Source organism: Nymphaea colorata, chromosome 5 (assembly GCF_008831285.2).
Source record: "Nymphaea colorata isolate Beijing-Zhang1983 chromosome 5, ASM883128v2, whole genome shotgun sequence".
NCBI classification, from domain to species: Eukaryota; Viridiplantae; Streptophyta; class Magnoliopsida; order Nymphaeales; family Nymphaeaceae; genus Nymphaea; species Nymphaea colorata.
In genome coordinates this window covers 25,445,203-25,455,198 of record NC_045142.1, presented here as the reverse complement: position 1 = coordinate 25,455,198, position 9,996 = coordinate 25,445,203, and the positions used below count along the sequence as shown (strand labels likewise).

Genomic DNA, 9,996 nt, shown 5'->3' with positions numbered 1-9,996 from the left:
TGGAAGGAAAGAAGTTTCAGCTTTAGTATGTATCTGTCTGCCTAACCTTTTCGAGGTGGAGGACAGAACTCGATGTTTTGAGATACATATACCTTTCCACCGAGCTCAAGCAGCTGTGAGTCCATTCTCAACTCTTTTGTATGACGTTGTTATAGAAAAAAGTCGGCTGTTTCGAGAAAATATGCATGTTTCATGCTTGTGTTGTGAATTTGTTGAGCGATTCTGACCCATTATGCTATTAAATGTCAATAGAGAAGTGAAGAAGATGATGGAAGTAGTGGTACCAAACCACTAACCGTGGCTGAATATTCTGCGAAGCCTGAACAATGCCGCTTGGCGGTACAAAGCCTGCGGGGTTGTGAACTTTTCTAAGAGAAGCAATGATGGTGTTGGCTGCCTGTGAAATTTAATAAAAAGCGGTTCTAAGTCTATTGTAAAACTTGATGAGATACCATGCACCCGCTTTTTTTACGTACCTAATCAATAATTATTCTTTAGATTATAAGAAAACAACTTTAAAGCTATCGAGGATGGATTTATTATTGATACGATAAGTTGATTTATAAGGATGAATTTTAGTGGACTCTGAATGGAGAAAAAAGACACATCATTATATTTTTCTAAGCACTTAAGCATGGGTAACGTTGGAAACATAAGCGATTAAATATGGTTTTAGGATTCCAGTTTTTTCAGTTGCATTAATTTACATGGCACCATCTATAATTCTATTGAATCATCTTGAGCCAAACGGTTCGCACTTTAGATTTTGAAGAATAATCCCTCATGTGGAATCGGCGGTCCTATTATTGGCCCGTCGACAAAAAAATATTGAGTGGATACGAATTTCAAATAATTTCAAGTTTTATAATTAATTTTTAACCCAAAAAAAGCCGATGAAAATGACCCTTTTCGGCCGATAACATGCTGCAATTGTTGGCAAATCGCTATAACATCATACCATATTCCACTGTATTCCATTTCCATTCAGGCGTCGAAGAAACTCAGTATTCCAAAGGTAAGGAGAATGAGAGGGCTTTCGCCTTTCGGCTTTTGTTTAGTAATGCATTATTAACCTCCTGCTCACTGAAACACTCGGAAGCCGAAACGAGACATGGGGAATGAGGAGGTCTGTGTGTCTTTCTATGTAATAGGTTATCTCTTGCTCACCCCAGACACCGTCCAGCCAGTTGGTGAAGTCAACCAATGCAATCAAACAAGGGACATTCGGTGAAGCCAATCAAATTATCTATTCAAAGACATTTTGTCCATGTGCAATTGTCCCCAAGAATCAAGCGTTGCCCGATGACAACCTAGAGTTCTGGACAGGTTGTGGTAAGAAAAAAGTGTTGATACACCGGTAAACCGGACGGCCACAAACCCGTTTTCCCTGTTGTTCCTCATGGAAAGGGGAGACGCCTCATAGCATGAGATCGCCATTCCCCACCTCATTGCTATTCCTCAGTTTTCGAGCTCATTGCTTCTCTCCCCATCTCTTCAATCGACACTGTCCGCTCGCTCTCTTTGCTGCCCAACTTCAACAATCTTCAGTCTGTAAGGACGTGGCAACAGGAACTGCAATACATGCAATTGCACTGAAGCTGGGATATGGGGACCTACTGTTCTTGAACAATCATCTGCTCAATTTTTACTGCAAGTGTCAACTTATCCAGAACGCGCACCGATTATTTGATGAAATGCCCCAGAGAAATGTTGTCTCGTGGACTGCTCTCATGGCCGGTTACGTCCACTGTGGGCAAGGTTACGAGGCCCTGCAGCTCTTTGCTGAGGCTAAGAAGGGTGGGGCTTGGGTGAATGCGTTCACCTTCGCTACTGCCATTAATGCATGCTCGGCTCTGGCCGACGTCCACGACGGACTGAAGCTGCATGGCCAAGCCGAGATTGAAGGCTATGTGTCGAATTTGGTGGTTGGGAGCGCTCTCGTTGACATGTATGGGAAATGCGGCCTTGTTGACCATGCGCGGAGAGTTTTTGACGAGATGGCAGTGAAGAACATCGTGACTTGGACGTCGATGATTTCGATATGTGCACAGAATGGGCGTGGGCCTGAGGCTATTCAGCTCTTTGCTGCCTTACAGGCCCGCAATTTGGTGCCAAATGAATATACATTTGCGACTGTTGTAAATGCCTGTGCGAGCTTGGGCTGTCTTGGTGCCGGGAAGTTGAGTCATGCACTAATTATACGCCGGCACTGCGACACCAATGAAGTAGTTTCTAGTGCACTTGTTGATATGTATCCAAAATGTGGTTGCTTAAACTATGCAGTGAAGGTATTTCGCCGGGTTGCCGATCCGAAGGTGATTCAGTGGACTTCCATCATCATGGGCCATGCTCAGCATGGCCTCGGCCATGCAGGACTGCAGCTTTTTGATGAAATGCTTGCGAGGGGCATTCAGCCAAATGATGTCACGTTGGTTGGTGTTCTATATGCTTGCAGCCATTCCGGTCTAGTTAATCGAGGTAAGGAAGTCTTTGATTCCATGTACAGAGTATATGGAGTTATTCCTGACACGAAACATTATACATGCATGGTGGATATGCTCGGCCGGGCTGGGCGTCTAGATGATGCAGAAGCGCTAATCGAGACAATGCCAATGGCGCCAGATGTTCTATTATGGGGTGCACTTCTATCCGCAAGCAGAAGTCATGGTAGAATTGAGCTTGCCATCAAGGCGGCTGAGAACCTAATTGAGTTGAACCAACAACTAGATTCCACTTATGTGACACTTTCCAACATGTATGCATCAGTTGACCGGTGGAGTGATGCAGTAAGAATCCGCAGAGAAATGAAGATCCGAGGTATCTGCAAGGAGCCCGGATGCAGCTGGATTGAGGTTAAAAGCAAGACATATGTATTCTTTGCAGGCGATCAGTCATGCGTCCATGAAGGCCAGATTATCACTGTTTTGCAGGAGTTGGAAAAGAAGATGAGGGAGAAAGGGTATGTGGCTGACAGGAGTCTGGTGTTCCATAATGTTGAGGAAGAGGCCAAAGAGGAAATACTTGGTTTTCACAGTGAGAGGCTGGCTTTGGCTTTTGGCTTGATAAATACTGCAGAAGGCTCGGTGATAAGAATTCTCAAGAATCTGAGGATATGTAGTGATTGTCATGAAGCATTCAAGCTCCTCAGTGAGATTGTCAGCAGGGATCTCATAGTTAGAGATGTTAACAGATTTCACCATTTTGGAAATGGATCGTGCTCGTGTGGAGACTATTGGTGATCTTTCACTAGTCAAGCGTGATGTTGAAGCCAAGGTGTCTTGGCCAGGAAGTGTAGCTCGCTCAGTGCTGCAAATTACTTGGTTGAGAAAATGCAAGCAGCAGATGGTGTTCAATTCTGCAGTGCTTAGGCTGTTAAACAGATGTTCATAATTCAAGGTGTTCCACATGCAGCTTCTAACGCCCTCAGATAAGAAGAGTCACCACGAGGGCCCTGAAAATTTGATTAGAGGCCATTAGGAATGCCATGCGCGTGTCCCTGTTGAAAGCTGGACACACTCTTTGTCTTTGGTGCGCAGACCAGAATATAAGGGTTCTACTAACTGGAGCCTGCCAACGTGCAATGATGATGTGAACGTAACGGAGTTCATGTTTCTTGCAGGTGACCGAGAGCGCATTTCACAACCTTGAGTGTGTAATGGATGGTAAGGCCTCGCTCTCCTTGCATTTGAGAAGGAACGGAGGCAACAGTTGCTTTTTCACAGGTAGCGGCCGGCATGGACCCTGGAGTTTAACTACCATTTTCAATAACATAATGATATAATGTTTTAATGTAGGGTGATTGCCGTTGGCATCTAAGTTCATGTTTTATTTGTGGTTAGAGAAGATGGTCTATGGTTTTTGGTGTATAAGGATGTTTTCTTGGGCAATTGTGCATCTGGCTGGACCTCGGTTTCGTTGCTATGAGACGTGATAGGATTTTTCTGCTAGAAAAATTGCTTATGAAATTGTTCCCGACAGAAAATATGCGTGCCTTTCAACATTATGCGCAGCTACTGCTGCTGGCTCACCAATTCCAACAGCAGCCAGGCCCAGAAAGTTGTCTCTGAGGATCTATGCCTAGTGTCTTTAGGAGGCATTTGCTTTATAAAGAGGAGTAAGAATCTACAAAATAGTAGTCTGCTAATATGTGCTTGGTGAAATTGGGTTCCCTAAGGAAGAACAAAAATAACAATAAAGAGAGGGAGAGGCAAAGAAAAGCTGAACAACACTCTACTATAAGTTTAATTTTGTATTAAAGATTGTAGCAAACTTTTGAAAGCTTATAAAAAGAGTTAAGTGATTGATTGTCTTGTTTTCTTTTTTTTTTTTTAGTCAAAACCAAAGCAAGTTGAGATCCATCCAACCAAAGACTCAAATCAATGTAAGAGTAGATCATGTCATTATAGTGGTATCAGAATATGGTTCACACTTGGACCTAAAATCCTACGCGTACAGACACTGCTCTATTTTAATAAATTTAATTTTATATTGAAAATTGTAAGAAATACTCAAGAGCTTATAAATGAAGTTCTTAAATGGTTAGTTATCATAGAGCTTATAAATAAACTTGTTAAATGGTTAGTTATCATGTTCCTTTAATCTTTTTAGGTTAGTTTTAAGGAGTAGGTTGAGATCTATCGAAAGGCCGGTATGAAAGTGGGTCTGCGCAGGTCAAAATGTTGCCATAATGAAATAATGAGAAAAAAGTTTTACAAGGGGAGGTGTGATGACAAAGAAAAAGGCCCACAATCGAAAAAAGGGATTGAGCTCCCCTACCAGTGGAACACTTGTGTGATTCCTGTCCGCCGAATGCATTCACCAAAAGCTGCATGGCCACGACCATGCCACGTCCCTGGCTCAGCCGTCGACATCAATATCTCGTATGCATCAGGGTCCTTTTTGATCTTCTTCCTCAAGATGCGTTATGTGTCGCCAGGGACAACCAGGAGACATTCCCAGGAGTGCATTAAATGTGGAGAGAGAGAGACGCTTTTCAATACCTAAAAATTTGGTTTACAGAGGCCTCCGCATATCCCCATCCATCTTCAATGTCAGGTCCAACCCAATAACCAACTATTATGTGCAAATTAGAACTAGCACTTCCGAAGCTGCAAGCTGATTCAGCCAGGAACCTTGAAAACTGACAGCACAAGGAAAACTTGTGAACCGACTGAGCATGACCGAACTGCTTTTGAGTGATTGCCAAACTGTTTGCAATTTCATATGTCGACGTGAAGAAACTCCACATTCGGACCATCAAAAAATTGGGCAGCATACAGGATGGTGGACCATTTTCAATAAATAAAATCTCTGCAAAAAATAAAATAACTTCAGTTGAAATGAGTTTGCTGCAGGCAAAGTGAAAGGTTCTGCAAATAGAGAATGGACTTGTTTCACGTGCGTAGATCAATGGCAAAGATTTTTTGAGTCACTGCTCAATTTGGCACTTGGTGCCCGTACTTGGTATCGACTCCATTATCAACCATATGGCTCCCCTCGTCCAAGTACTAGGGTACCAGCCAAATACAAACTCTCAATGAACAGACTGATCAGAAGGTGAAACTCTGAAAGATCTAAATAACTAGAAAGTACCTGTCCTGGCAGTTGTCTGACCCTTCAAATCTCTGTGCACAGACAAACATCTAAACTGAGTTCCCAACCGATGGAGCTGATAATGCAATAAAATAACAAAAAACAAGAAAAAACAAGAAAAAAATAGTCAGTGCATCAAATTATACATAACTAGAAGTTTCTATTATTGGTTTAAAAGAATCTAAACACACCATAAATGATATCGTAAAGTATACAAGAAGAAGATGGTGACACAAAGCACACACTGAAAAATGAAAGCATCACAAACAACATACATGAAAATTTAGAAAATTGAAGGCATTACAAATAACGAAATGAGAATTTACATATGAGTTGATCTATGGCCATGACTTTTGAATCTCCTGGTTCATAACCATTAACTAGTGTGAACTATGAACATGATGACAGAAATGTGCTATCATTTTATTTTCATTTTATAATTGTAAAGAAAAGAACAATCAAATGTACAAGCAGCATAAAATCAAAGACATAACCAAGTGTCAAACATAAAGCACTTACGTCAAGACATACAGACATGTCGTAACTTTCTTAGTCTGGATAAATCTTTTGGCAAGGCTTCCATTGGCGGAAAGGAAAAATGATAGGTACTCGAGGTATGGATGCTCATCTCTGGCATAGACTTACAATGACAAGACTGATAAGGATTTTCTAGTATCAATTTGTGATTTCAAATTTTCAACTTACACTAGCCTCCTTTATGATGCTATAAATGCTCAAGCAAAACTCACTTTCATGAATAAGCTGACTGCCAAAACCATTACGTTCCAATTGAATTTGTAATGAATGGCACAGTACAGATATGAATTCCTGCTTTGTTCTATGTGTTCTGACTAATAAGGAGCAATGCAAATGTATATATAGACTCAGCAGTTATCACATAGACATGTATCAGCACCTTCATCCTGTACGGAGTTGCCTGTGGAGTGATACCAGTTCATTTGTCACTTTATAAATGTGTCGATAATAAGAGAAGAAAAATATAGAACTTCAAACTCAGTACTGCAACATAATCCACACCGAGAAAGGGACACTGCTTTGTTCAATGATAAAGTGCTCAGGCTGCGAGCAGGGATTCACAGGAACAAGGCCCCAGGGTTGCAAATCCTCAAGGGAAGAAAACGGAAAATCACAAGCATTTGACAGGTTGCACCTCGTAGCTACATCAGACCACTGATTAAGATTAGATGTAATCCAAGTTCCAATTCAGTAGGTGGAACAAGTATAAAATATGACACAAACCAGTCTGTACAGGAAACTTTAAGTGCAATTCCACATTGAGTTTTCTTTTTGTCAACAAGTATATTACGTGAACATATCAGAAAATCATAAGAAAGGGATAAACCATGTGGATACCCCAAAGTAGCCAAAACAATTGCACAGGCTATACAGATGCCTCAAAGAAGCAATGACTGTTATATGCTTACTATCATGGAAAAATGAAGCATGAAGACCAACAAAATCTCTAGTTCATGACAACTTATAAAGCGTAAAATTGTTGGAGTTCAGAAAACTAAAACTTCCTAAGAGTGCAGAACTCCAGATGATTTCTTTTGGTTCCAATAGCTTGAACAACCTCCTTCCAGATACATGGCCTAGGATCCTCGGTCTTAGTGTGCAATTGGACATTCTACATGTTCATTAATCAAATCTTTAGTAGGACAATCACTTTCTGGTTAAGATAAATGAATCAACATTGGGACAAAAATATTGTGCTAAAAAAAAATGTCCTAGCTATGTTTTTCTAGTCAATAACAAGTTAAGTTGACATTCTACTTTGCTCAAAGAAATTAAAGGTGTGATGCTTTATGGTGGGTGCTGGTACAGAAATATGGTTAAGATCTTCCTTTAGATAAATGTCTAAGAGTCAGATAATTGTTTGAAAATCTGTGACATTAGAGACAAAAAGAAGAAGCCATCTTGTAATTATCGTAATATTAAGCCTTATCTAAAGCCTTCAATCTCAAAAAAGGTAGAATATTGGAATAATTTGAGTCAGCTAGAGTTCATTGTTTTCTCAAGTTGCTCAACACATAGCGAAAGAACAGGATATAAAATGGGGGTTCTCTACAAATAACAAAAGACAAGTATGTAGTGCTCAAAGAAACTAACTGTTGAATCCAGCCAATCTGTCCTATCACCAATGCTACAAGAGAAAAAGAACAACCACAAGAAAGAACCAGCAAGCTGCTGCTCCTTGAAGAAAGTGAATTTTTTAAATACTGATATCTTCCTTATACAAATAAACATGACATCCACTTAAGGGCCCATATCCTATGACAAGCTTAAAAAAAAAAACAAAGAAAAATCATATAAACAATAAAGGCAATTATAGTTGAACTTAAACATGCCATGAGATCCTCTCTTCCGCATGGTCACAGATGTATATGCCTAAATTCGCTCTAAGCGGCTGAACTGTTCGGCCTCTAACGCCTGTTACATAAACAACTCCAAATCCATTCAATTTACTGCCCCTGCACTCCCAAAACAGCCGAAGAAAGAAAATAAGATAAGACAGAGAGCCCGCAACCTTTTTCTAAAATGCAAACGAGCTAGTAGCATATGCTTGCAAGAACAGCGATATAGAAGCAGTAAGAGACGGCGTAGCCAATAAACGAGCATCTATGCATAAAATTAAACCCTGAAGACTGTCTGAGCATCCTTTAGATGCTAAGAAAACACAGATTGAGCACTAAAAATATTAACAATAAGGTATCTAGTCTACAAAACCAAGTAAAATAAGAATAAAGGATTTAGAATGGGAGATGCCCGTCACTCAATAACCTAAAAACACGATCTGGGGAGCGTCGTTTTGGTTGTAAGAAAGTGAAATTTTCACCTGCGTCTTTTTCTGTGGTGGGTTTGAGGCGCCGACAAAATGCAGGCGGGGGCCAACAGCACTCCCCATCTGCATTCTCGCACTATCTACATACAGCGCCGTCACTAAACCCGTTCACACTTCATTTCGATGGTAGCAACCCCCTCGGCGCGGAATGGCCCATTTGTGATTTACGGGAAGAAATGGGTTCTTTCAAATTTTCCTTTCTCTCAAAAATTATACATTCCAATTTTTGCGTTAATATAGGAGTACCTGATGGCATCAGATTATAGATTTGATGTAGATGCGACTCAACATGCTTTTGTTGTTGATGTGGTAAAAGATCCATGGTAAAATCAAAGATTCACCAAAATAAAGATCTTAAATCAGCTTTTGTTCATGTGGTAAAAGATTAATGGTAAAATCTGAGGTTCACCAAACTAAAAATCTGAAGTCAGCTTTTGTTGATGTGGTAAAAGATTCATGGAAAAATCTATGGTTCACCAAACCAAGATTGATCTTTATTTTATTTTTTTTAGATCCAGATCCTTTTTTTTTTTTTGTATTGAGAAATTGTTGGGTTTAAGATGGATTTGATCTTAAATATATGGTTTTGAAATTTACAGGATTTCAAATATAAAGCTATCAAGTTCCCCTTATGAAACTCATTTATGCCTTCCAAATACTTTCCTTACAGGAGCATTTCTAGTTTGGAATTGAATTGAAAGTTTCAGTTTTCCTTTGGGTTTGACGGTCTGAATTTTTAATTTCAGAATTAAAAATTTACTTTTTTTGTAAGAGAAAATTAAAATATAAAATTCATGAATTAGAGTCTTCATTACTTATGCCTAGATAAAAATTCAAAAATTTCACAATCATGTTTCTACTGCCTAAGGGGATCATAGTTGTGGAATTTTGATTCCAGAACGAATCTATAATTCAGAGTTCAAAATTCCTTGTTTGATAATGTAATTCTCATCATTTAAATATGAGAATAGCGATTCTTTAGAGTAAAATTTACGGTTTATGAAATTAAATTAAGATGTTAGATCATACATTATATCCACATTTGAGATTCTGATGTTTTTTTCTTTCGCCATCAAATAATTTGATGTACTTACTAATATAAGAGAAGAGGTGGAAGCATTTAATATCAAATTCATGGATCTCAAATTCACAGATTTTTAGACGACATTATATCAAAGCAGTGGCGGAGCCACACGGTGGCTAGTGTGAGCAATTGTCCACACTAGCCTCACAAAATTAGTTTAATATATATGTCAAAGAAATTGAAGATATTGAATGAGTGTTCCCACATAAAAAAAATCTGGCTCCTAGTGGATCAAAGCTAATCAAATGCCCCTAATGTCAGAGGCAAAGTCGTCGATTTTCTTTTCTACCAAGAATTGAGAAATGTCTTACTATTGAGATAGTAGGGAGAAGTCATCCATGTGTTTGCATGATCTTGTTTTGGTCTATTGTCGGGTCAAACATGCCGAAGAACTCTCTCTCTCTCCCCCAAATGATGGGTAGTGCAACTGGTCAGGTTCGGTGGTGTCAAGGATGGA

The 9,996-nt window shown here is 39.6% G+C and overlaps 2 protein-coding genes across 6 annotated transcripts; one reads left to right on the top strand and one right to left on the bottom strand.

Annotated features, from left to right (window-relative positions):
- The first annotated feature begins 959 nt into the window (after positions 1–959).
- On the top strand, positions 960–3,997 carry LOC116253991 (pentatricopeptide repeat-containing protein At4g15720). Of its 2 annotated transcripts, XM_031629003.2 has the most exons (2): positions 960–2,478; positions 2,581–3,997. In XM_031629003.2, exons 1-2 carry the CDS (start codon positions 1,425–1,427, stop codon positions 3,237–3,239), a joined length of 1,713 nt encoding a protein of 570 aa, XP_031484863.1. In that variant the 5' UTR covers positions 960–1,424; the 3' UTR covers positions 3,240–3,997. The 2 variants fall into 2 exon arrangements, with proteins under 2 accessions (XP_031484863.1, XP_031484862.1); XM_031629002.2 differs by having other exon boundaries at positions 960–3,995.
- Positions 3,998–4,663: 666 nt separating this feature from the next.
- LOC116255082 (uncharacterized) lies at positions 4,664–8,623 on the bottom strand. 4 transcript variants are annotated; one of them, XM_031630826.2, is made up of 3 exons: positions 8,450–8,623; positions 5,593–5,668; positions 4,664–5,310 (listed from the first exon to the last, which is right to left on the bottom strand). In XM_031630826.2, exons 1-3 carry the CDS (start codon positions 8,522–8,524, stop codon positions 4,994–4,996), a joined length of 468 nt encoding a protein of 155 aa, XP_031486686.1. In that variant the 5' UTR covers positions 8,525–8,623; the 3' UTR covers positions 4,664–4,993. The 4 variants fall into 4 exon arrangements, with proteins under 4 accessions (XP_031486686.1, XP_031486691.1, XP_031486690.1 ...); XM_031630831.2 differs by lacking the exon at positions 8,450–8,623 and adding an exon at positions 7,962–8,440; XM_031630830.2 differs by lacking the exon at positions 8,450–8,623 and adding an exon at positions 6,509–7,955.
- Positions 8,624–9,996: the final 1,373 nt, after the last annotated feature.

What these genes read in the sequence shown, in the direction of transcription:
- LOC116253991 (XM_031629002.2), top strand. Translation starts at nt 1,425, where the DNA reads ATGAGATCGCCATTCCCCACCTCATTGCTATTCCTCAGTTTTCGAGCT.
- LOC116255082 (XM_031630826.2), bottom strand. Translation starts at nt 8,524, where the DNA reads ATGCAGATGGGGAGTGCTGTTGGCCCCCGCCTGCATTTTGTCGGCGCC. An exon ending in CACCACAGAAAAAGACGCAG is followed by an intron (nt 5,669 to 8,449) that starts GTGAAAATTTCA and finishes TTGCATTATCAG; the next exon opens with CTCCATCGGTTGGGAACTCA. An exon ending in TCAGACAACTGCCAGGACAG is followed by an intron (nt 5,311 to 5,592) that starts GTACTTTCTAGT and finishes TATTTTTTGCAG; the next exon opens with AGATTTTATTTATTGAAAAT.